Source organism: Alnus glutinosa, chromosome 8 (assembly GCF_958979055.1).
Source record: "Alnus glutinosa chromosome 8, dhAlnGlut1.1, whole genome shotgun sequence".
Lineage (NCBI taxonomy): Eukaryota > Viridiplantae > Streptophyta > Magnoliopsida > Fagales > Betulaceae > Alnus > Alnus glutinosa.
In genome coordinates, this window is record NC_084893.1 from 11,721,907 (window position 1) to 11,748,169 (window position 26,263).

General features: G+C 38.1%; 1 protein-coding gene across 1 annotated transcript; it reads right to left on the reverse strand.

The window, feature by feature from the left end:
* LOC133874881 (thiosulfate/3-mercaptopyruvate sulfurtransferase 2-like) lies at nucleotides 1-25,927 on the reverse strand. Its single transcript, XM_062312769.1, has 12 exons — nucleotides 25,699-25,927; nucleotides 24,438-24,626; nucleotides 22,485-22,544; nucleotides 22,226-22,288; nucleotides 18,262-18,386; nucleotides 17,991-18,153; nucleotides 17,014-17,073; nucleotides 16,455-16,513; nucleotides 15,412-15,493; nucleotides 8,463-8,526; nucleotides 773-840; nucleotides 1-367 (listed from the first exon to the last, which is right to left on the reverse strand). The coding sequence occupies exons 1-12, from the start codon at nucleotides 25,798-25,800 to the stop codon at nucleotides 272-274; spliced, it is 1,131 nt and encodes a 376-aa protein (XP_062168753.1). The 5' UTR covers nucleotides 25,801-25,927; the 3' UTR covers nucleotides 1-271.
* Between the last annotated feature and the right edge of the window lie 336 nt (nucleotides 25,928-26,263).

Consider the following 26,263-nt stretch of genomic DNA (forward strand, 5'->3'; position numbering starts at 1 on the left):
TTCATCAACCAGAAAACTGGAATTACTGAAAACTAAGCAATTCCATCATTTCAATCTTGTGTGTCATACTGGCCGGTCTCCTCCAGCATGCTTTTGTTTCAACATCATGCGATGGGATTTTAGAAAGAAACACAAACTGCAATTCAATAATATAAGTCATCAAACTTGGTGATATTTAACTGTTTTAGATACACTCCTTCGTCACAATCTGAGTATGTCAAACCTCATGCGCCTCATGCTTCTGGTAAGCTTCCAATACTGTGATAGACATTTACGAAGTGTCAACAGGTGTCTCAGGGTGTGCCCCCCATTCAGTCCAAGATCCATCATAGACTGCAACATCAGGCTTACCAAGTCGGTGTAGACCCTGAAAAACATAAGCATCACCTATTCAAAACGTATGCATTGATGAGACCTTTTCTGTTGCCAAGGTGATTCTATTGCCAATGCAAGTAGAGAAATGTTATATACTACAATTTTTATCTCATTTTGCTGATGTGGCACTGTTGATCAGCCCTCAAATTATTTATTATTTTTTTTGAAACGTAGGCGGATCCCAAGATTGATTGATAGTACAACATCCACAGTAAAATAAAAATGTGGGTGTGTACCATTACTGACACAAGTATTTCCCAACAGAAAACTAGCTCTGTGGGCATCTGATTATTTTTTTGGGCAAGTATAGGCACCTGGCTACTTTATCATCTTATCATTCATTTTGGATTGTTTTGTACTAATTGAATAGAAATAAATGAGAGAGAGAGAGAGAGACCAATGCAATGACGCATGCAGTTACCCCTGTGCCACATGAAGTTACAACAGGGCTTTCCAAAGAGATGCCTGCAGAAGAGTTTGGGATTAGAATCCTCATATAACAAAATCAAGTTGACAATAAGTTACCAATGGCCAATTTACCCCTACGCTTCCATGAAAACATACGCATGGCATTATTGCAATTAATCAGAAGCCAAAAAAAAAGAAAATGGTAGCTTGGTCTATATTAAGCCAAAATATGTCTTTAAGCTTATTCTTGGAATCATGACAAAATATTTAACCTCTAACATTTGGTCCACCACTCATTTCATTGGATTTCAAAGGAAATTCAGTTAACATACTTCTATTAAAATTATGAAACTTCTAATCTTCCGCACTATCATATATACCATTTCTAATCACATATTGTCAACATTACGCTTATCTAATTACAATGTCAAGGGCTTGTATGAAATGTACGTGGTGAAGCACATCGTTCAAACTACTCAAAGCGTTTAAATTGATACCTAGCAATAAAACAAAGAAAAAAGAAGGAAGAATCTTATTAAAGTGATAGATTGACACAATTCATACGTTGAAAATATGGAAATGCAAAACATGATGGTTTCAGAAAATCTTGTACTGTAGGTTACTTGTCTCTCTGGATTAGGAGCCAAGTTTCCTGAGTTGTCTCAAAAAAGGTTGCCTAGACTTTGTTCAAAACAGTTTCCCATTCTCCTTGATTGTGGCGATGTTCAGAGTGGCAGAAGATACTTTTAAGTTGAGAACATATGGTTAAAGGCTGAATGTTTTGTGAATAGGATGAAACAGTGGTGGACTTCTTATCATTTTCAAGCCTCCCCGAGCTTCATTTTGGCTTGTAAACTTAAGGCCTTGAAAGTTGATTTAAGAGTCTGAAATAAACAACTGTTTGGTAATGTGGACACCCATATAAAGATTCTTCTGGATGAATTATTCTTGATGGCTTGGAGGAGAGAGCTTTATGTGCGAAGAGAAGTTGAGGAAAAACAAAGTTATTAATGATTTGGAGAGGGCTATCTTATTGGAGGAGATGAGCTAGAGGCATAAGTCAAGGATGCAATGGTTAAAACGAGGTGACAAGCACGAAGTTTTTCCATTGAGTGGCCAATTCGAATAGGAGAAAGAACTTCATTGAGTCTTTGTTGGTAAATTGCTCGGTTTCTTCTGACCAAACTGAGATTAGGGATCACATTGTGCAATTCTATGATAGATTGTTTATTGAACCGTTTAATTGGCGGCCTAAGTTGGATGGCCTTACTTTTGATTCCATTGATGGGGAGGCTTCTTGGGTAGAAGATCGTTTGAGGAAAGTGAGGTCCTTGAGGTGGTGAACGGTATGAATAGTGAAAAGGCGCAAGGCCCTGATAGTTTTACTATGGCATTCTTCCAAGTTTGCTAGGATGTGATCAAAGCAGATGTTATGGGGGTGTTCCATGATTTTCATGCCAAAAGCAAAGTTTGAAAAGTCTTAATGTTACTTTCATTGCTCTCGTTCCAAAAAAATCCAGAGCTATTGATCTTAAGGACTTTCAATAAATGATCATATCAATCGGGAATTCTTATTGTATTTGTTGAGGTTCGATTTTGGGAAGAAATAGCATTCTTGGATAGCACACTGTATCTCTTTGGTGCACTTTTCTATTTTGGTGAATCGGAATCCTTTCGAATTCTTCAGTAGCTTTTGTGGTTTGATACAAGGACATCCTTTGTCTTTCTTGTTGTTTGTCATCATCATAGAGACTTTAAGTAAAATGCTTTCAGCCACCGTTAATGGGGGCCTTATTTTAGGCTTTTCTGTGGGGTCTAGGAACTTTGGTGGGATTAATATATCACATCTCTTGTTTGTGGATAATACCTTGATTTTCTGTAGGGCTAATCTAGACCACCTTCGCTATCTACATGCCTTATTTTTATTCTTTGAAGTTGTCTTCGGTTTGAGGATTAACCTAGTTAAGTCAGAATTGGTTCATGTGGGCAATGTCAATAATGTTGATGGTTTGGCAAGTTTTCTAGGATGCAGGGTTTCTTGAGGTGGATGCTTTGCATCATTTTTTAATTTATTGCATTCCTTTAGATTTAGATATGAAGGTGAAGACAAACTTTGTTTAGCCCCCTTCAAGAGAAGATTGTTCGACATTTGATCGTTTTACAACATCCTTGTCCCTCATGATGGTTCTCCCTTCCCTTGGAGGAGTATTTAGCAGAGTAAGGTTTTCTTAAGAGCAGAGTTCTTTGCTAGGTCGGCCACCTTAGGGAAGATCCTCACTTTGAATAATCTTAAGAAGCATCATGCTTTGGTGGTCGATTGGTGTTGTATGTGTAAGAGTGGAGAGATTGTGAATCATCTTCTTCTCCATTGTAAGGTCGCTAGGGCCTTGTAGAGTGTGATTTTCAGTCATTTTAGGCTATCATGGGTTATGCCTAGACAAGTAGTAGACCTTTTTGCTAATTAGAGGATTATATGTAACGAGCCAGGAAAAAGTGCTAGCCACATCTATGATATCACCCTAAAACAACTATTCAATTCGGAGCCTCCCTAGAATCCCTTATAAAACCCATTTTCATCTAGTAATTAAGCAATGTATGCTTTATTAGGGAAGTGGTTGTGGCGTTATGAGCATGAGAGAGAGGCCTTGTGGAGATCAGTTGTGGATGCTAAGTACGGTTTTACTTGGGTTGGTTGGTGTTCTTTAGATCCCCCTGGGTCTCTCGGAATAAGGCTTTGGAAGAACATCAGGAAGGGGTGGAGCTTATTTAGTAGCCATACTAGACTTGTTCTGGGAGATGGATCCAGGATCAGATTCTGAGATGATGTGTGGTGCGAAGAGATGCCCCTTAAGGAAGCTTTTCTAGGTTTGTATGACATTGCTTGCAACAAGAACTCGCTCGTTGCAGCCCATGTGATTCTGGAGAACGGATCTTTTCAGTGGGATGTCAGGTTCATTCGAGCAGCCCACGATTGGGAGGTGAATGGCTTGGCTTCCTTCTTTACCTTATTGTATTCTATCAGACGTGCTCGTGATGGGGAAGACAAGCTTTGGTGGTCTCTTCACGCAAAGGGAAGTTTGTGTTAGATATTTCTATAAGATTCTTGCTTACAAGGAGACAACTCATTTTCCCTGGAAAAGTATTTGGCGGACCAAGGTTCCTTTAAAAGTAGCTCTTTTTTTTTTTTTTTTTTCGCTTGGGTGGCAACTTTAGGGAAGATCCTTACTTTGGACAATCTTAGAAAGAGGCAAGTCATTGTGATTGATAGATATTGCATGTGTAAAAAGAATGGGGAGTCTGTGGATCATCTACTCCTACATTGTGAGGTCGCTTGCGTTCTTTGGAATGGCATTTTTAGTTGTTTCAATCTGTCTTGGGTTATGCCTCGTCAGGTGGTAGATCTATTTGCTTGTTGGTGGACGGGTGGTCGCTCTTAGAGTGCGGTTGTGTGGAAGATGATCCCTTGTTGCCTCTTATGGTGCTTATGGAGGGAGCGCAACGATAGACAATTCGAAGATAAAGAAAGAACCATTGAGGAGCTCATTTCTTTTTTCTTTCTTTCTTTGTATTCTTGGATGGCTGTGTTCTTTGTCCCTATAGTGATTAATTATCATGATTTTCTTGTATTGTTTTCCACTTCTTCTTAGTTGTCGTTCCTGTATACTCCCTGCGTACTTGATCGCTTTTTGCGCTTTTAATGAATTTTCCCTTACTCATAAAAAAAAAAAAAAAATTAAGCAATGTAGGACTTAGTACTCATGACTATCTTTATAAACCACTTTGTGTGGACTACTCATCTTCCCATGTGGAACAAGGGTGTTACAAACTCCCCCTTAAACCTTCGACATCCTCGTCAGGGCCACGCCATGCAATGTTCTAGTACCACATGACGTTACCAGATGGCTCTAATACCGTTTGTAACGACCCAAGGAAAAACGCCAGCCACATCTGTGCTATCACCCCAAAACGACTAGTCAATTTGGATCTTCTCTAAAATCCCTTATAAAGCCTAGTTTCACCTAGTAACTAGGCAATGTGAGATTTAACACTTATGACTATTTTTATAAACCACCCTTTATGTGGGCTACTTCTCATCTTCCCAATGTGGGACAGAGGTGTTACATGACATGACAGTCTTCAAAGTGCAGCAATGTGGAAAATGGTGTCCTCTAGCCTTTCGTGGTGTCTTTGGAGGAAAATGAATGATAGAAGTTTTGAAAACCGCAAGAAGACGGTAGTGGAACTAAAGGATTTCTTCTTAAATACTCTTTTACCTCTGAACAATTGCTTTAGACTTTCTTATGTGCTTGATTTTCAATGTTTTCTTCATCTTTTTTCCTCTTCTAAATAGGTGTCAATATACTTTCTGCATGTGTACTGGAGTTGCGTCTTTGCGTTTTTTATAAAATTTCGATTACTTGAAAAAAAATAGAAAAAGAATATTTTGTATTGCCATGTGACTAAGGAATTGCTGAGCTTTGGTCCACTATGTTACTTGCCCATCATTCTACCTTCACTGCTTGGAAATTTTGTTTTGTTATGTTTTCTCTCTCTCTCTCTCTCTCATCCCTTGATTGTCCCCCACCCCCCCCCCCCCCAAAAAAAAAAAAAGAATTGCTATATCCATCATTCTACCACCACTCCTAACTTCGGTTTTGTTTTCTTCTCTCTCTCTTTCCCACCTTCCCTCTCACATCCACCCCCCCCCCCCCCCCCCCCCCTTCCCTTCTCTCTCTTGGGTACTTGGTTGTGAAAATTGCAATTTTGGATCATAGGATTGTATGTAAAATGTCATGTCTATCTTTAGTAATTTACTAGCGCCAGTCACTACATTTACAAAAAAACCACTAGCTTGGTAGCAATCATGTATCGTATATGGTGAAAAAGGAATGCCAGAATCTGTAATAGAAGAATTAGAAATGAAGCAGGAATACTTCAAGCCACAATGAATGATGTGAGGTGCAGACTTCTTGGCTGCATCAAGTTTAAGAGTTCAATCCAAATAAAATAATAAGCTTTATTTTGAACCTTCCATCTTATGTTTTCAATAGGAGTTAATAGAGCATGATTGAGTGGTTAGTATGCAGCCTTAACTGCTAGCTTTGTGTTTGCACTCATTACTTTTTGTATATTTTGATTCATCTAAAAACATTTATCTTTAGGCACGATAAATTGATAATCATAAAATAACATGTCACATGAGAAAGAGAACATAAGCTTATTGATGGGGAGCCGAGGGTCTTTTCTCACTCTCCCTCTCTCTCACCCACAAGGGATAAAAATCTTCTAAAATAATGAAATGACTAACATTATCATGTCATGCAACAAGTGGAAGAGAGACAAACGACATTGATATGAAGCAAATATAACTGTTTCATAGTCACTTTTACATCCATTAAAAAATAGGTAACTGCTAGCCTGCATGAACTTTAAGCCCCCATTTGAATAGGGGGAATCCAAGGGAACAAAATGGAGAGGGAAACCACCATTCCCTCATGATGCCATTTGGGAGAGGAATGAAATAATGGCTTTCCATCACATTCCTCTCAAAGCCACCATTCTGGTTCTGCCCACTTTTGGGCGGAACCCCAAGGAAGGGAAAAGCACTTAACAGTGCTTTCCTTTGAAAATACCTTTCTATATACAAAACAAAACTCTTTTAACATTTTAGAAAAGGATATAATAGCAATATTGGTATAATCAGATTCCTTTCCACTCCTTAAATACTTTAATTTTCCTTTCCTTCCAAAAATCCAAACAGCTAAAGGAACTTTATAATTGATGGAGCGCCGGTTGGCCAATTGGAAAACGTTGTATTTGTCTAAAGATGGCAGGGTTACCCTTATCAAGAGCACCCTTTCCAATCTACCCACATTCCCATTCCTGCTAGTGTGGCCAATCGAATTGAGAAGGTCCAACGAAACTTTTTATGGTGAGGGTTAGGCAAAGAATTTGAATATCACCTGGTTAGCTGGGCTAAGGTTTGCTCTCCGATCTTTGAAGGAGGGTTGTGGATAAGAAATTTGAGGATGTTCAATTGCGCTTTGCTAGATAAATGGTTGTGGCGCTATAGGATTGAGAGAGATGCGTGGTGGAGAGTAGTGGTGGACTCCAAATAGGCTGGTGCTCTCTTGAGCCGGCAGGACCCTTTGGGGTGGGGGTGTGGAAGAACATCAAAAAAGGTTGGGATTCCTTCTCAAGCTACACTAGATTTGTTGTGGGGGATGGTACCAAGATCAGCTTTTGGCATGATTTGTGGTGTGGGGACATGACTCTTAAGGTAGCTTTTCCAGCCTTATTTGGTATTGTTCGTGTGAAGGACGCCTCTGTTGCTGATAATTTAGAAGTTTTGGGCAGTTCCAACCAGTGGAACATGAGTTTTACAAGGGAGGCTCACAATTGGGAGGTGGATGTTTTTGCTTCCTTTCTCCAAGCGCTCCATTTAGTTAAAGTGCGTAGAGGTAGCGAAGACAAGTTGAGGTGGGTCTCCTCCAAAAAAGGTTTGTTCAAGTTCAAGTCCTTTTTTTACTGCTTGGCTTGTTCAGGAGGTAGTCGCTTTCCTTAGAAAAGTGTTTGGCTCGGGCTCCTTCAAGGGCGGCTTTATTTTCGTGGTCAACAACTCTTGGTAAGATCTTTACCTTGGACAATCTCAGGAAGCGGCATGTTATCGTGATAATAGATACTATATGTGCAAGAAAACTGAGGAGTCCATGGATCATCTTCTTCTTCACTGCGACGTGGCTTTTGCTTCGTGGAGTACTCTCTTCAATCGTTTCAAGATGCCTTGGGTAATGCGGGTTATCGATTTGCTTGCTTGTTGGTCCTCTGGAAGGCCAAGGAGTGTTGTGGTGTGGAAAATGACGCCTATCTGTATCTTTTGGTGTTTATGGAGGGAAATGAACATTAGGAGTTTTGAGGATTTGGGAAGTACCTTGGAGGAGATTTTATCCTCGTTTTACCATACTTTATACCTTTGGACTACGGCTTATGTGCACCCTTTGTCATTTAGTTTTGATGATTTTCTTCTTCGCTTTTCTCGTTCTATTTAGGTGTTTCCTTTGTATACTCCTAATGTACTAAGGGGCATTTTACGCTTTTAATGAGATTAATTTCTTACTTATCAAAAAAAACTTTATAATCTTTTCCACTAATTTCAATTCTTTTACGAACTCCTAAACTTAATTAACTTACAATCACACATACACTGTGTGGTGATCTACGTTACACGATCTCAAATGATTATACGTACACATTTTAAGCTATATAAAATCCTGGTATATATACACATACATATACGTATATGCATATCTCATATCCGCATGTTCATACTCGAGAGTTTTATGTGTCCCATGTGGCTAATCCGACAATATTATATTCATTCTATATTTGTTTTTATACAAATTTTATTTTATTTTTATTTTTATTTTTTAATAAGTAATTAGTTTTAAGGGAAGAGGGGGAGATTTAAACTAATAACCTCTACTTCATGAGGCGTGGTTCCCAGTTGATTGAGCTACCTCTTGGGGTTTCAAATCAACATGAAATTAACATGCAAATAGGAATTCTTCTCAATTAAGTTCAGTGAGGTATTTCACAGCTCCTAAAATTAAGTATAAATTTTTTCACAAGAATAGAATCAATGTTAGGAAAGAAAAATTAAGCAAAAAAAAAATCCTTACCTTCTTGACCATATCGCCTCTTTAGCTCATCTGCAGGCAAGAGTGTCTGGGAAGCATCCAACACCTACAAATAAACACCATAGATGTTGACAAACAGCTTGTTTATGTTGCATAACTCTTAATGGATTTGGATCAAATGAAGCAGGCACAACAAAGCCTGGTAAGAACCTACTAAAAACTTTATACCTCGGGTCGCGCCCGCCACCCCCCCCCCCCCCCCCCCCAAAAAAAAAAAAACACCAAAAAAAGAGTTTCCTCATCCAATAGTGCTTCCATATTCTGTGCAGAAACAGCTAAGATGATGACTCTAAATCATATGTCAAGAAACTTGGTGAAAGTCAAACTCTTCAAATTTAAAAGATCCTGAGAATGCAATCATGCCCAATTCAGACTTTTCTTTCAAACATTGAAGAAACATGATCAAAGTACCTAATTCTGTCCTTACATAATAAAGATACCCAAATCACAATCCTACCCTAAGCTGGACTCTCCTTCACAAGTTAAATAGCTCTTAACCGTTGAAACAAGTGCATTTTTCTTCCAACTTTTTGCTTTTCACATCACCTTAATCAGGCACTATCAAGATTTTTCTTTTCCTGTTTTGGAAAGTTTTTTTTATGATTTTTTTCTTTTTTTGAAAAGTTAGTCAGTAAGGCATTCTCAAGATAATTCTCTTAATCTCATGAAAAATATTATGCCAGATTCAATGGCCACAAAATCAGCAAAGCCAATCCAAATCCCAACATCTACTATGTTGGATCTCATGTCCTGAAGTATGCAGAAGTGCCACATAACAGTTTTATGCCACACACACACACAGAGTGAGACTAAAAGAAATTTTGAAAAACCGAACAAAGGCCATTACACCATAGAGATTCTAAACTCAGAAGTAGTCCCTCCTGTCAAATTCCAACATGTCCAGACTGCAGTCAGATCCTCAACCATACTCTCTTCAATCTCATGTCCTGAAGTATGCAGAAGTGCCACATAACAGTTTTATGCCTCACACGCGCACACACACACAGAGTGAGACTAAAAGAAATTTTGAAAAACCAAACAAAGGCCATTACACCATAGAGATTCTAAACTCAGAACTAGTCCCTCCTGTCAAATTCCAACATGTCCAGACTGCAGTCAGATCCTCAACCAGACTCTCTTCTTTTACATAATATTTCTTTTTTTCTTTAACTGGATCAACGATTTGATATACATCCATTATGTTCTCTCCCTGTCAGTGATTGCATCTCATGTTTTAAGCAGAAAAGATCAAAATTTTAAGTCGCACAATCCCTTGAGATTCATCCATATAACTGATGCAGTTCAATGTTTACATTTAGATTCAATCGGCATAGCCTCTTCAAATTCTTGAATCATTAATGTTCTATCTTATTTCCCTTAAGAGTTCACATAAAGGCACTCAAAATAATCTGCCATATAAGGTATTCCCTATTTAGACTGACTTGAGGCTAAAGTTTCTGGTTTTCAAAGTAGGACTGTGTGATCCAATATATTAGGTTTGGCATAACCGTTGCAGTCAGCAGTGCTATACAAGATCATTGTAAAATTCGGGAGAAGTGGAGTATGTTTTTTTTTTTTATAAGTAAGATTTCATTAAAAAGCGCAAAGGGGCGCAACCCTAGTACACAGGAAGTATACAAAAGAAGCCCCTATACAGAGGAAATAAAAGAACAAGAAAGTAAAAAGTCAGCGAACAACATACTACCCGGGCTATGCGCCGACACCCAAAGATATAACATATTAAGCACATTTCTACAAAGAACCCCAACCGAAACCTCCACATCCTCAAAAAGCCTAGAATTTCTCTTACGCCACAAGCCCCACAAAACACATAAAGGAACCTGCTTCCAAATACGGAAACCAGGACCATGACTCAGCACAGTGCCCCAACCAGTCAATAAATCCAACACACTACTAGGCATAACCCACTCCACCCCAAACAAGCTATAAAAAAAACTCCAAACAACCCGTGCCACATCACAATGAAGAAGGAGGTGATCAACGGACTCCCCATGCTTCTTACACATAACACACTACTCTACCACCACAATACCACGCCTACGTAAATTGTCATGAGTTAAGATCTTTCCTAAAACCGCTGTCCAAACAAAAAAGGCCACCCGCTTCGGAACTTTAACACGCCAAATACCATTCCAAGGAAAAGAGGCCGCCTCGTGACACACTAAAGCTTTGTAGAAAGTCTTCACCTCAAAATTCCTCCTCTTGGAAAGATTCCACACCACGCTATCAACCTCCCCATACCGAACCCGAGTAGAGTATAACTGATCAAAGAAGGACATCACCATCTCCACCTCCCAATCCTGAGCATAACGCGTAAAGAGAACATTCCAATGAATCACGCTTCCTACCACAGACAAATTATCCATCACCCAAGCATCAGGAGAACGCGCAATAGAGTACAAAGCTGGATAATAGAGCTTGAGAGGCTTGTCCCCACACCAAAGATCATGCCAAAAGCGAATATGAGACCCATCACCCACCTCAAACCGCAAAAACTTGGCAACACTATCCCACCCCCTTCGAATAAACTTCCAAACACTGACACCATAAGGCCCCGTAACTAGTAAGGAACACCAACCTCCTCTCACACTCTCATACTTCACCTCAATCACCGATCTCCACAAAGCATCGCACTCCTGAGAGAACCTCCAAATCCATTTCCCCAATAAGGCTTGATTAAAATTAACAACATTACGAACACCCAATCCACCAGCCTTAATTGGAGTACAGACTCAATGCCAATTAACTAAATAACCACTCCACAGAAACTCCCTTTGAAGCCACTCCAGTTTCTTAGCTACACTCACAGGAATAGGGAACAGAGATAAGTAATAAGTAGGAATGCTAGAAAGAGTATTGTGAATCAAAGTCACCCTTCCACCCCTGGACAAATAAAGTTTCTTCTAACTAGCCAACCTTCGTTCCACCTTCTCAATAACCCCATTTCAAATAGAAATAGATTTGAACACCCCCCCCCCCCCAACGGCATATCCAAATAAGTCATCGGCAGAGACCCAATTCTACAACCCAGAATATGTGCCAAAGACTCTACATCTTCCACCTCGCCAATAGGGACCAATTCGGATTTGCCTAAATTGATCCTCAACCCTGACACTGCTTCGAAACATAAGAAGGTACACCTCAAATTTCGAACATGTTCGACCTGTGCTCTACAAAAAATTAAGGTATCATCCGCAAACAATAAATGATTCACCACTAAAGCTTCATTACCCCTGAAGCCCACTGAGAAGCCTGAAAGTAAGCCTTGGAGCATAGCCGCATTCAACATCCTGCTAAGCACTTCCATAACCACCACAAACAGCAGAGGAGAAAGAGGATCACCTTGCCTAATCCCCCGCGAGCTCTGAAAGAAACCAGAAGGGACACCATTAACCAAAATGGAAAATTTTACCGTAGAAATGCAAAATTTAATCCATTCTCTCCACCTCTCCCCAAACCCACACCACTAAAGCATGTAAAGGAGGAAATCCCAATTCACGTGATCATAAGCTTTCTCCAAATCCATGTGGACTCCTAGCCGCCACAAATTTGCAATGAAGAGCAATTATAATATGCTATAATCAGGTGAGCATAGTTCATTCCCTTAGAAAATTAATTGGAAGGTAAAGGCCCCTCCTCGCATTGCTTTCTTCCTACGTGGGTAGGATCCTCACGACGGATAACCTTAAAAGGAGGGGTTTCCATCTAAGTAACTGGTGTTGCCTTTGTAAGAAGGAGGAAACTTTGCTGATCTCTAGCATTTAGTTCTTAACATTTGAGAACCGCGAGAGGTCTTTGGAGGAGTTGAAATATTTTTTCTTAAATACTTTGTATCTTTGACAACTATTTATGTTTCTCCTTTAGTAATTAGTTTTCATGAATTCATGGTTCTTTTTGCCCCTTCTACGTAGGCGGCTTCTCTACTTCCTGTGTACATGAGGGCGCCTTATGCTATTAATGATATTTCGATTTCTTATAAAATAATAATAATACTAAAAACATTTTCGGGGTTTCTTGGGTCATGCCTAGTAACATCCTAGAGCTTCTTCATTGTTGGAAATTTCAAGGGCAGCACTCCAAAGTGGTAATCTGGAAAGTTAATGATGCTCTCTTAATGTGGAGCATTTGAAGATAAAGGAATCAGCGTCTCTTTGGGGATAGTGACTCCAATGTGCTTTTTCAAAATCCTCATTTATGAGATCTCTTTGTGATTTGGTTATTGTAAATGGTTTTTTTAGGATTATTGTAAATATTCCTATAAGTCTACGCATATTTGGGACGGGGTCGTTGAGAAGATTGAACATCGTTTGGCTAGTTGGAAAAGGTTGTATCTCTCTAAGGGTGGTAGAGTAACCCTTATTAAGAGTACTCTTGCAAATGTGCCTACTTATTTTGTCTCTGTTCCATCTCCCGAGGAGTGTTGCTGCTCGATTAGAGAAGCTACAAAGGGATTTTCTTTGGGGTGGATTGGGTGAAGAATCTATAGTTCACTTGGTGAAGTGGTCGAAAGTCTGTTCCCCAATTTCAGATGGAGGGTTGGGTATTCGGAACTTCTTGTTGTTCAACCAAGCTTTGTTGGGTAAATGGTTGTGGCGATATGGAATAGAGAGAGAAGCTTGGTGGAGAGTTGCGGTGGATGCCAAGTTTGGTAGTTTGTGGGGTGGGTGGTGTTCCCGCGAGCCTGTAGGTGCTCATGGGGTGGGGCTGTGGAAGAATATCAGGAAATGGGGGGGGAGGTTCTCTGGTCTCTCTAGATTGGAAGTGGGGAATGGAGCTAGAACAAAATTTTGGCATGATCTGTGGTGCGGGTATAGGGTGTTGAAGGAAGCTTTTCTTGTTCTGTTTGGTATTGCTCGGATGAAGGATGCTTCTGTTGCGGATAATATGGAGGTTTTGGGCGGATCTATCCAATGGAATGTGAGCTTTGTTAGAGAGGCGCATGACTGGGAAGTGGGTGTATTTGCATCTTTCTATCATGTGTTGCATTTAGCCACGGTGAGTAGAGATCGTGCTGATAGGCTTAGGTGGGTCCCTTCTAAGAAAGGGGTGTTCAAGGTGAAGTCCTATTTCAGCTCTTTGGCCGGTTGTGAGGGTAGTCATTTCCCTTGGAAGAGTGTGTGGAGGACTCAGGCTCCTCCGAGGGCGGCTTTCTTCGAGTGGTCGGCAGCCCTTGAAAAGATTCTTACAGCGGATAATCTCAGGAAGCGAAAGATCATCATTGTGGATAGATGCTATTTGTGCAAAAGAGATGGAGAAACTGTAGACCACCTTCTTCTTCATTGTGATGTGGCATCTACTTTGTGGAATCATGTCTTTTCTCGGTTTGGTCTGTCTTGGGTTATGCCTAGGAGAGTTGTAGATTTATTTGCTTGTTGGTGGAAGGCAGGTAGGTCAAGAAGTGCTGTAGTTTGGAAGATGGTGCCTATTTGCATTCTTTGGTGTGTTTGGAAGGAGAGAAATATTAGGTGTTTTGAAGACTTGGAGAATTCTATGGAGGATATTGTTGCTTCGTTTTTTCTTATGTTGTATCTTTGGACGGAGGCTTTTTTGTCACCCGTGTCTATTAGTTTCTCTGATTTTCTTATTCGTTTTTCTTTGCCTTCTTAGGTGTTTCCTTGTGTATACTTCCAATGTACTTAGAAGGGCGCCTTACGCTTTTTATAAAAATTTTCATTTACTTATAAAAAAAAAAAAATGTTTTTTTTCTTTTTATGAATAATAATTTATTAAAAAGCGTAAAGCGCCCCATTGTACACAAGCAGCATACACATAGGCTCCAAACGAAGCCCTCAAACCCAAACCCCACAAACCCAAAACCCGACAAGCCCACAATCCCAAATCCCACAAAACAGTAAAACCCAAATTCCCTCGACGCCGTCAGTGCTAGACAACCTGAGACTTGCCTTTCCCCCGCCTAAGGGAAGCCCCTTCGCCTCATAATTAATGGAGCATTCTAAATTTAGAAGCTCCCTTCTGCCCTTAACCTTTTGGGGGGTAGACACTAGGTTAGAGGTCCCTTTTGCCCTCAAATCAGAAGCCCAAGGCCTTCCAGGATCCAACCTAGAAATAACTGTAGGAGCGGATGAAGGAGGGACCATACCTAAAGCTACCGCGCTTAGACCCAAGATTGCTGGTGACTGGGGGCTAAGAAATCCATGCCGAAGAAAACTTATCACTGATTAGGGGGGTCCCCCATCAGTGTCACGCCATCACAAGAGAAGAAGAGGCTGAAATCTGAGATTCCGGCACTATCTGCACGGGAACCTGCAACATCTACGGCGCCACTAGGCCTCGCCGAACCAGACCCAACATAAAGCTCCCTTCTTAATTTGGTCTCAGAGAATCTGGTATTTTTTATTTATTTTTTAGATTGTAGTAGCCTCTACGGTATGCAGCTCTCTTGTATACTTTTCGTGTATGAGAGTTTTGCCCTTTTCTTTCTATGAAATTATTATTCATCAAAAAAAAAAAGAAAAAAAAGAGTATGATAAAAACTAAAAATATCTTAAACACCTACTCGATGTCATTAAACACAATGAAGTGAGAACTTTGTAGCTTATACCCCTTTGTCTCTGTCCAAAATAATCATATGGTCACACAAGGTTGCACATATACTTACACCAGAAAAGGCACCACTTGACAGTGTGCAGACTAAGTACTTCTTAAACCTACCTAAACACAACCAATCGTTACCATCATGAATCAAGAAATTTATTTAGACTTCGAAGTCAGGAACAATGTGGGAGTAACTAAACCACGAAAACCATGGATCAAACAACATTTGAAGTAAAGCTAAATTCAATGCAACCTGGGAAAATAAATGGATTCAATGTAACAGTTTGGTAAGCTATCTGTGATTCTTCAGGTCATCACAATACAATAGACACCTTACAACAATTTGATCTCTCACCTGGGCAAAAGGAATGCACTTGCTGCCAGGTACATGACCACTTCTTATCCCCTTTCGAGGCTCTGCTGCAGATCCATCAAACCTGCAAGAAGATTATATCTCCATCAAATCCAAGAATGTTCTACTAGAAATATGCATTCTGGAAAGCACTCAAAATTATATTTACAACTAGAAATCACTTTCTTGACAATTTAACACAGTGAAGTCTGGACCAGCCTTGGCCATCCTCTACAAACTAGGCTACAACAATCATGGGCTTGTGAGTTGGACATATCCATTCATATCCAGATGTTGCTCAGGTTTAGCAATTAGAATCAAGCAAACTACGTCAAAGCAAACGAAATAGATGGAATCAAGCTTGAATTCTAATTTGCCTGTAAAGTTCCTGATCTAAAATATTCCAATTATTCACCTAGCCACCAAACTGGCCAAAGAACCAATTTCATAGAGCATTCAAAAGTCATATGAACATACAAGGCCTGGATTGCTCAGCCCGTAAACAGGAACTCTTCATGATATAAATATCAGATTTAGATTATATTGACACACATTTTGTTAGTCAACGATTGCCAATCTAATTTGGCTTACAGAATTAGTGCATGTTTGACCAATTGCTACGTAGTGTTTACCTAGAACTTGGTACGTTTAGCATAGACAGGAGCTTCTTATCTATTTGTTATCAAGCTTCTTGTCATTTTATTGGCAACAAATAAAAACTACTAAAAGAAAATACAAGGACAAGGATGAGAAATTTATGAGGAAAAGGGAAGGAAACAATAAACAAACTAAATGCTGAAAAACAACCACAAGTTTTTCAAACCAACAACACAAGAACCACAGTCAATATTGCACAAAATTTCACATGTATTACTTTCTCTGGGTGAAGCCATCATATTCATAAATTAAAAGAAATACAAAAAAAATAAAATAAATAAAAATAAAAAATAAAAAATAAAAAATAAAAAATAAAAAATAAAAAATAAAAAATGAAAAAATGAAAAAAGAAGAAAAGAAAGAAGAAGAAGAAGAAGAATATTGGCTACCTGGCCTTTGATCGGGCATCTATGTGTTGGTGAGTCCTTTCCTCGATGTTCTTTTTAACCTGGAATATCCAGAGAAAAAATGTAGTTAGGAATATTGAAATCAGAACCTAACTTACCTAGGAAACTTCTGCCCATACTTGCTGAGACCAAACTTGCTTCCATAGAAAATAAGTCACTAACTTTTGCACTTGGAATTCTCTAGTTACATCGACAGAACAGGTATAATGTCCATGCATAATGGATTTATATCACATTCTCATTAATTTAGTATATTTTATACATTGAAGTCGGCTTTAAGGCATTTTACTATAATAAATAACTCATATGACCCTTTAGAATGCACGTGACATACAACACATTCACATGCAAGCATGCTATGGGCCCATGATCAGGCATCATACTATTAACTAAAACCACAGACATACTTTGCATTCATTTGTCATAATAAATCAGCTTGGAAAACCTGATCATAGTCAACTACCACTTTTGGAAACGAAAATGAGACATAATCTTAATTTTATTACTAAAACAGTGCGGATTAAGATAAGAGTAACCTAACCTGCTCAAGGGTCCAGACAAGATGCGGCTGAAATTTTATGTGAAATGTAATTGGCCCAATCTGCAGAAGAATAATGCACTTCATTGGAATGACTAACAAGAAGATTGCAAAAGTATACTCAAACAGTACAAAAGATGAATAAAATATTAGACAGAAAAAAAAAAAAAAAAAAAAAAAAAAAAAAAAAAAAACAATGATCAATCAAGTGGGGACCTGATATGGTATATAACAATCTGATACCATATGCCAGCAAAGAATATTGAAGCTTCAAAAAGGCAAGGAAAAAAAATTTCTCACGAAAAAATACACCTGTATCAACCTCTAAGTCAAAATTTCTAATTCCTTTCCTACTAAATAATGTTATTTACATTAAGCTATGGAACAAAATTACAGAAACAGTATTATTTTACATAACCTAGTTGGCAGTAAAAAATAAAGAATTTCCCGTGGAAATCTTCTTCTCTAATCCATACTATAAAAGTAAACACAAGAAAGAGATCTCTTTCAAAAACAAAAATGCACAACCGGCCTACTTAGCAAAATGGCTATGAAATAGCAACATACTTTAGCACCTACCTTCCTGCAACATTTGCCTTTGAAATCCTAGCCTTGCTACTTGCTCCAGTTCAAGTGATTGAATGATAAAATTTTCTTCTCCAAAAACAATTCCCAATTGAAGACAAATTTACCACAAAAACAATTTTTTAGCTCATTTTTCAAAAGCACAAAAGTAAGAAGCTATTAGATTTATAAGGTAGCTCTTAGAACCCCAAGTAAATATGAAACCGTATAACATATACAGAATTTTCCTCAATATTTAGGGTAAAAAAATTATTCACAAAACAATGAATTACCATAAGCATGGAGAAACTAAAACCTAAACTACTACACACTTCAATATTTTAGTTTTCCATCCCACACAATAAGGAACCAACAGAAGAGAAATCTGAGACTAATTGAATCAGTTATGAACTTACCGCCTGTCCCTGATAAACTTTCTCTATCGCCTCACTGGCAGCACTAGCTTTCACAATAGCATCACTAGAAGCACTAGATTCAACATCGTATCCAGATGCACGCCATCTTGGCAGGCCTCCATCTAACACCCAAACTCTGTCATGCCCAAATACTCGGAACATCCTTATTATTAGAATAGAAAATGAAATGTATCAGTTTATGATTAACAGCCAAAACATGAGACATTGATTCCAGTGAAGTTGAACTTTTATTATCAATGCCACAACATACCACCAGACTCGAGCGGCACTAAAAATCCCCTTCCCATCATAAACAACCAACTCATCTTTGTTCTCGATGCCAAGAGCGGAAACAGCCGCAGCAAAAGCATCCCCGGATGGCAACATGTGAGGCAACTGATACAAGTCACCAATTCTATATTATAAACAGGGGGAAAAAGGGAAATGCATACAAGATAAATAAAAAAGGTGGGGTATGAATGGCACAATAGCACACCCACCTACAAAAGCTTCCTTCTTCAAAACAAAATCATTAGATTATTACAAGCTGGTCTAGTGAAGTTTAGGGAATTGGAAATTATTTGCTCAAACATATTCTTTAAATTCTCATAGAATATATGTTCTCTTATATATTCAATTTATTTACTGGTCAACTGAAGAAATTATCATGTAATAAACGAAGATGTCTCTTATAGTCCTTTATTTTCAAGAAGCACATAAGGAACAAAATCCAACTGAAAATAGCTTCAGAAGGTGCAAATTAAATACATTTTTCAAAAATCCATGGAAGAGGACAGTAATTTAGCCAGCACTCTGCTGGCTCTCCACAAGCACTTCCCGGCTAAAATTTTAGGGAAGCTTCTCCAGAAGCCCATTTGGCCAAAGATACCGAAGATAGCTTTTCAAAGTGATCATGAAAGGATATATATTCACTTAAGTGAAGAGATAGACAACTACTTTTTATCTCTATTTTAACACTTTTCTTTAACTGAAAACAACCTATTCTTTAATCATCACAAAATATTTGATAATAAATCTGATTTAGATTGCAAACAAAAAAATTCACCTCTAATTCTAAAATTTCTCAATTAGAATGTGGATTTCTCTTCACTTCCGTCTCCTCTTTTTTTTCTTTTTTTTTTTTCAATAAGAGTAATATCATTAAAAGAGTCAAGTATACAGAGAGTATACAAGAGAAGCATCTAAGAAGTAGAAGAAAAAAAAACAAGAAAATCATTAAAGCTAATCACTAATGGAGCTAGGAACATAACAGTCCAACAGAACAAAGAAAAAAAGAAAAAACTAGTAAGCTCATCAATCGTCCTTCATTTGTCCTCAAAATTTCTATCATTTCATTCTCTCCACAAGCACCACAAAAGGCAAGAAGGAACTATCTTTCACATAACAGCACTCCGAGAGCGATCACCCGTCCACCAGCAAGCGAATAAATCTACCATCCGAAGAGGCATAACCCAAAACAGATTGAAGCGGCTGAAAATATCATTCCATAAAGCACGTGCAACCTCACAATAAAGAAGAAGGTGATCCACAAACTACCCATTCATTTTGCACATACACCAATTAATCACAATGACACGCCTCTTTCTAAGATTATCCAAGGTAAGGATCTTCCCTAGCGCCGCCAACCAAGCGAAAAAAAATGAACCTAGGTCCGCCAAATACTTTTCCAGGGGAAATAAACTACCTCTTTGCAAGCAAAGACCTTACAGAAAGATCTAACATTAAAGTTCCCTTTGTGAGAAGGAGACCACCAAAGCTAGTCTTTCCCTTCACTTCCCACTTTAATGGAATACAATAAGGTGCAAAAGAAAGCCAAGACGTCCACCTCCCAGTCGTGAGCCGCTCGAATAAAGCTAACATCCCACTGAAAGGAACCACTTTCCAAAACCAAGTGAGCTGCAACGAGCACATCCTTATCACGAGCTATGCCATACAAAACCGGGAAAGCTTCCTTGAGGGACATCCATCTACACCACACATCATCCCAAAATTTGATCCAGTACCCATTTCCCAAAATAAATCTGGTATGATTACAAAACAAACTCAACCCCTTCCTTATGTTCTTCCAAACCCCCACTCGGTGAGACTCAGGGGGATCTAAGGAGCACCACCTGACCCATGCAATACCATACTTTGCATCCACAATAGATTTTTACCAAGCCTCTCTCTCATGCACATAACGCCACAACCATTTTCCTAAAAGAGCCCTGTTGAAAATCCTCAAACTCCGAATGCCCAAGCCACCTTCAGAAATAGGGGAGAACACATTGAATCAACTAACCAGGTGATATTTGAACTCTTCACCTAAACCTCCCCATAAGAAATTTCCATGGAGCTTCTCTATACGATTTTAGCCAAATTGGCAGGAATAGGGAAAAGAGATAAGAAGTACGTAGGAAGATTGGAAAGAGTGCTCTTTATAAAAGTAACCCTACCACCCTTGGACAGATACATCTACTTCCAGATAGCCAACAGCCTCTCAATCTTTCCAACAACACCATCCCATATGAACTTGGCCTGAAAATAGGCCCCCAACGGAAGGTCAAGATACTTTAAAGGTAAAGAGAAAACCCCACAATCCAAAATGCCAGCCAAACCATCCACATTATTCACACAACCCACAGGAACCAAAACAGACTTAGCCAAATTAATCTTTAAACCTAAGACAGCTTTAAAGCATAAGAACAACACACGTAGATAATAAAGATGGTCAAGATTAACCCCACAAAAAACCAGTGTATCGTCCACGAACAACAGATGAGAAATGTTAACCACCTCGAAGCTTCCACAACCCACAAAGAAGCCTGATAGGAGACCTTTATGAACAGTAGTCGTGAGCAACTTACTTAGGGCTTCCATCACAATGACAAACAAAAGGAGAGGCCGAGGATCACCCTATCTTAGCCCACAAGAGCTACTAAAGAAACCAAATGAGGTGCCATTCACCAAGACAAAAATGCATCGAAGAGATGCAATGCACTATCTAAGAACACCATTTCTCTCCAAAACTACATCTTCTCAACATATAAAATAAAAAATCCCAGTTGACATGATCATATGCCATCTCAATATCCAACTGCAAAGCAACCCTGGTTCACCGGATTTGATACGACTCTCCAGGCACTCATTTGCTATAAGAACTGAATCAAGGATTTGCCTACCTTTCACAAAATCATTTTGAGGTTTCGAGATAACCTTCCCCAAAACCCTTCTCAGTTTATTCACAAGAACTTTTGCAATGATCTTGTAAACTCCACTTACGAAATTAATAGGCCAAAAATCTTTAAGATCCAAAGCCCTAGACTTCTTTGGAATTAGAGCAATAAAAGTGGCAAATATCTACACTAAGGTTTTTCTTTTTTCCTTTTTGGTCTCAATTGAGTTTGTAAAAGCACTTTTGATCAAATATCTACACCAAACAACATTTCTTCCTTCAAATGCCTTTTCCTTAAAGGAATTCTCACAAAGGCTTTCCCTAGAGATTTACCATAAAAATTAGATATACAACAATTACTGTTTTTCTTTTTTATCGTAATGACTTTTACTTACCATTTCACTAGAATGGCTCATTACTATAAGTCAATATCATTTTTTTTAATGAATAATAATTTATTAGAAGAAGAAGCAAAGCCCTCGTACAAAACAAAAGTATATTGGGGTCGAAAATCTAAAAAGTTAACATCTACAAGATTAGAGGAAGAAAAATTAGGAACAAAAGTAACAGCCCAATCTAAAAAAGATCTCAAGGAGGATTTTAATTGTAGCACATTAGACTCGTAGTCCTCGAAAAGATGCTGATTTCTTTCACTCTAAATGTTACAATATACAACAATTACTGTTACAGCACAAAACAATCCAAACCCTGACAACCTCCTGGGTTCCACATGAAGCACAAGAGGAACAGCAACAATGCATGCTCCAGGCAAAGTCAATAATCTTTTTTCTATTGGTACTATGCTGCCTGACCAAGACACACATTGTGATTCATTTCAATTGTTGGGAAGGGGCAATTAGGTCTTTAACTATTAATTTTTTATAGTTCATGAATGTATCTCAACAGAAAAGTGTGTATATTACTCGATATGTGAATCTACATACATACATACATATGTAGAAATATAAATATATAAATATCAGATATTTAGGTGTGTACATATGTATGTAAGTTTTGTATGGACGTGTATAAAAATATGGGAAACAAGAAACCATCTCACATTTGTAGTTCGGTCTGCTATCCCATCTACATCGAAGAAAAGGGCACCAGGAATATGAGCAACCTATTGGAAAGATATCAATTGAGGAAAATGGATCAGGGCTGAGGCAGAAAAAGTACAACAGACATAAAATCTTACAGAAAGGATGTAGGGTGCATATCTCAATGTTACCATATACCAAAATTTGTTCAGAACCCAGATGACGAAAATCTATCAAACACTTTTTTCAAAGTGATTTTAACATAATCTTAGCAAATACCTGATACTCTTGAATTGGATTCCTCTGCTCATCTGGCATGTACCAAGATGCATCCAACACCTGAATAGAAGAAATATATGAAAATTACTAACTTTTAGTACTAAGCTTGGTTCTGGGGCTTGTATATGGAGGGGTGTAGTGAGGTTGACATTCCGTAAATGCAAAGCTTACTGTTCTCCGTAAATATACACGCCAAAAGTTACTAATATCTGAACAGTTTCAGCAATCACATCAGTTTATTATAACTAGTATTAGAGCATAGGCTTCGCATCTAGAGCCCTACAAAAATTGCTATTTACATCAATATTTTGTAAGTGAAGTAATAATTGAATTAATAATTTTTTTTAGTAAAATAATGATGATATGGTTTTTAATTATTATAAATAAGAAGTTCAGACTAAGAAACATAATATGCATATAAGTAGGATATAAGAAATACAGTGTGAATATATGTTGGGAGTTTTTTTTTTTTTTTTTTATAAGTAATTGCAATTTATAAAAAAGCGCAGAGGGGCGCAACCCTTATACACGGGAAGTATACAAGAGAACCCCTAAAAGGGACGGACATAAAATAATTTTAAAAAGTCTACATAAGTAAACACATTCAAACTATGATGGGATGCTATCCAAATATATAACATATTGAGCAACCGCTTCCGTAGCTCCACCATAGATGTCTCTACATCTTCAAAGAGCCGCGCATTCCGTTCCCTCCAAATACACCACAATAAGCACAGAGGAGCTAACCGCCAAGCTTCTTTAGCACGAGCACACCCTATCGCCAGCCCCCAACTATCCAACTAGTTACAACGATATCTAAAAATTTGGCTCTAGAATCATTTTAGGGTATTTTAGTTGATTAATTTTTTCCTTAGGGAGTTCGCGTTTCTATATATGTTATCGATGACTGCTAGCAAATCAAATTCCAAATCGACTTTAAGTATATCCCCACTGCTGACCTTTTGGGCCAGTCGCAACCCGCAAAGATTCAGAATTTGCCTCAAAATTAATTGGGACTATAACCATCCATGAGAATTAAAGGAAATAGATGGGCCAAGCGGTAGTCCAAGGATTGCACACATGATATTTTTGCTAAGTACCTTAAATATGTAGGGCAATATGCATGTGTGTGCGCGTAAAGGTATATCCAATATTAATCTCATGAGGAATAATCAGAACCCAATCTGAACCACAGATCAGACAGATTCTATTAAGTCAGATTCAAGTTTGAATTTGCTAAGTTGTAGGATTTACAATCCAAGACACGCAAATTATACAATTTGGGTGGTATTCTACTGAAACAACTTCTAAATCTATTCCTTGTAATTATCAAAAAATTTGTAGCCAAAAGATAAAACAACAATACAACACAGATCCTAGCAGATTTTCTTATCTGCTAAACTAGATTGAATTAAATATAAAAATGATGCAAATTAATAAGTGTAATCATGACAGAATCATATAAAATTTTACATCTCAACATTCCAAAGTATTTTCAGAGTATATTAAAAATTAAGAAAACCTCTGTAAGCAACTTTTACCAAGGCAATGGATGTTAGAAAATGTATCAGTAGAGGTGAAATTGAGAAAAAGTGTTTATTTAGACCCCTCTCGGGGATATCCAACAGAAAACTCAGCCTTTCAGAAGATAATAAGCTCTACCTAGTTCATCTGTGCACTCCTTGACATTTTTGTGCATAATTGCGCGCCCCCCCACAACCCCCCCCCCCCCCCCCCCCCCCCAATATTGCATGTGATATGATCTCCCATATCCTATTATGGTAGAAAGGGAGGGAGGGAGAGAGAGAGAGAGAGAGAGAGAGAGAGTTGTGTGCATCTATGCACATTAACACATGTTAGCATGGATGTATCTTTATATACACATAGATTCAGATCATTTCCACATTCCACAAAAAGGCAAGAAAAACTGTAGGAACAAGCCAAAGCAGGAACCTTGAGATCAGGCTCCTTGAGGTTAGCATGGAGCCAGTCAACAGAAACAACAGGCTCATTTGTAGATAATGATTGTGTTGAAAAATGAGCTCTTCTCCCAACCACTGAGGAAGCCATAACACAAGGAATCCGAGGTGACGTTCTATATGCAGTATAGGTGGGATCAGCTTGAAAGTGATATGGTCTCTTCTGCAATTAACATGAAATATCATATCATATCATCATATGATCTTGGCCAAAAGAGCATAACAAGATTGGAGGGATAGCTTCAACTCACTAAGACTGTCTCAATACAAACACATAGGTTTTTAATATTAAACTAATTTCTTCCCAAAATATACAAAATATAAATAAATAATTGTAAAAAAAATCACAAGATCAAAGATTCTTTTAAACATTTTCGCAGTTCAGGATAGACCTTCAGGATACAGCAAAAGCATGTAAAACAGATTTACACTACAGGATTTGCAATGACATTACTGCATAAGTCTCGTAGAGAAAAAGCATTAAATGGACTCTATGCACCCTAAAAAATTTCTCAATCTTTCCTGCATAGATCTTGCATAAGACACACGACTCATTGCATTTCACATTTCCACAGATAAGTCCATAACTGATGCTTCAAACATAACAACAATCATAAAGAAAGGAAAAGTAACAAACTAACACGCAGAGTCCAAAACAGCTTCTCATCTTTTTTGTTTGGTTATAAGAGTCCAAAACAATTGCTACACACTACACAATACCACGAGTTGATGCATATGATCAAGAACTGAGACCAGATACAAAACAAAGAATTAAAAACAACTTCTGGAATGGATAAAGGAAACCTTTCCATGCCCGAGTCTAAAATTCACAAATTTTGCCAAAGAAACACATAATTTATAACCCTTTCATCAGAAAAAACCTGATAAATGATAAATGTTCTTTGTTGAATTGTTGACCGTACTTCGATGGTTGTTAGTAAAAAAATTGATCACTTATTCATCAAAAAAAAAAAAATCTGATAAATGCAAAACCCCACTTCTCACACTCAAAAACTACCAAAAATAAATCAAAACTAATAAGAAAATTATAAATGTTATATACACGGACCAACAAAACGGAATACCCACATGGCAAAACCGATCAAAACAATCATTAGAACAAAATTTACCCAAATACACTCACATAATTCGACCAAACAAACCAAAACTGACACGTCTTTTGGACATTTAGTACATACCCAGATTAAAATTTCTCGAGAAAAATTGGGACTTACAGTGAAGAGGGATGTCAAAAGTCGGGGCTTGTGAGAGAAAGAGCATGAAGAGTGAATCAGGCGATAACCCCATAGAGTCCTCGTTGGGATGGCTGCTGCCATTTACTTAGAGACCATAAGAGTTAACGTCGGGCTTTTGGTGGTTTTCGGGGTCAGATTTCAGTGAAAAAAGACGAAGTACTTGTGCTGCGCTGTTGAATGGTGTGGTCACGGGCAGCCGCTACAGCCCGTACTGGTTTATATCATTGTTCGCGTGAAAATATTTCAACACAGATTGACGTGTTTTTTTTAAAAAAAAATTGGGTAAGCTTAAAATAGATAAAAGTGAAAATACCTTTATAGAAGGTCAAACTTAAAATATTTTTATTAAAAATAAATGCTACATATATTTTTAAATTCTTATTTACCTTCACGCATTATTGAATTTAAAACCCATTAATAAAACATATAAAATAAAATTATAATTTTCGTAATACATGTAGCATTTCTAATGTGAAAAAACTAAATAAATAAATAAATGAAGGAAGTAAGAGCATAAGAAGGTTGTGTCTTCGTGTGACAAAGA

Excerpts from the sequence above, each read along its gene's own strand:
- LOC133874881 (XM_062312769.1), bottom strand. The coding sequence starts at position 25,800 with ATGGCAGCAGCCATCCCAACGAGGACTCTATGGGGTTATCGCCTGATT. Across the intron at positions 17,074-17,990 it reads AAGTTTATCAGGGACAGGCG|ATTGGGCCAATTACATTTCA; the intron begins GTAAGTTCATAA and ends ATTCTTCTGCAG. Across the intron at positions 15,494-16,454 it reads GATGCCCGATCAAAGGCCAG|GTTTGATGGATCTGCAGCAG; the intron begins GTAGCCAATATT and ends ATCTTCTTGCAG.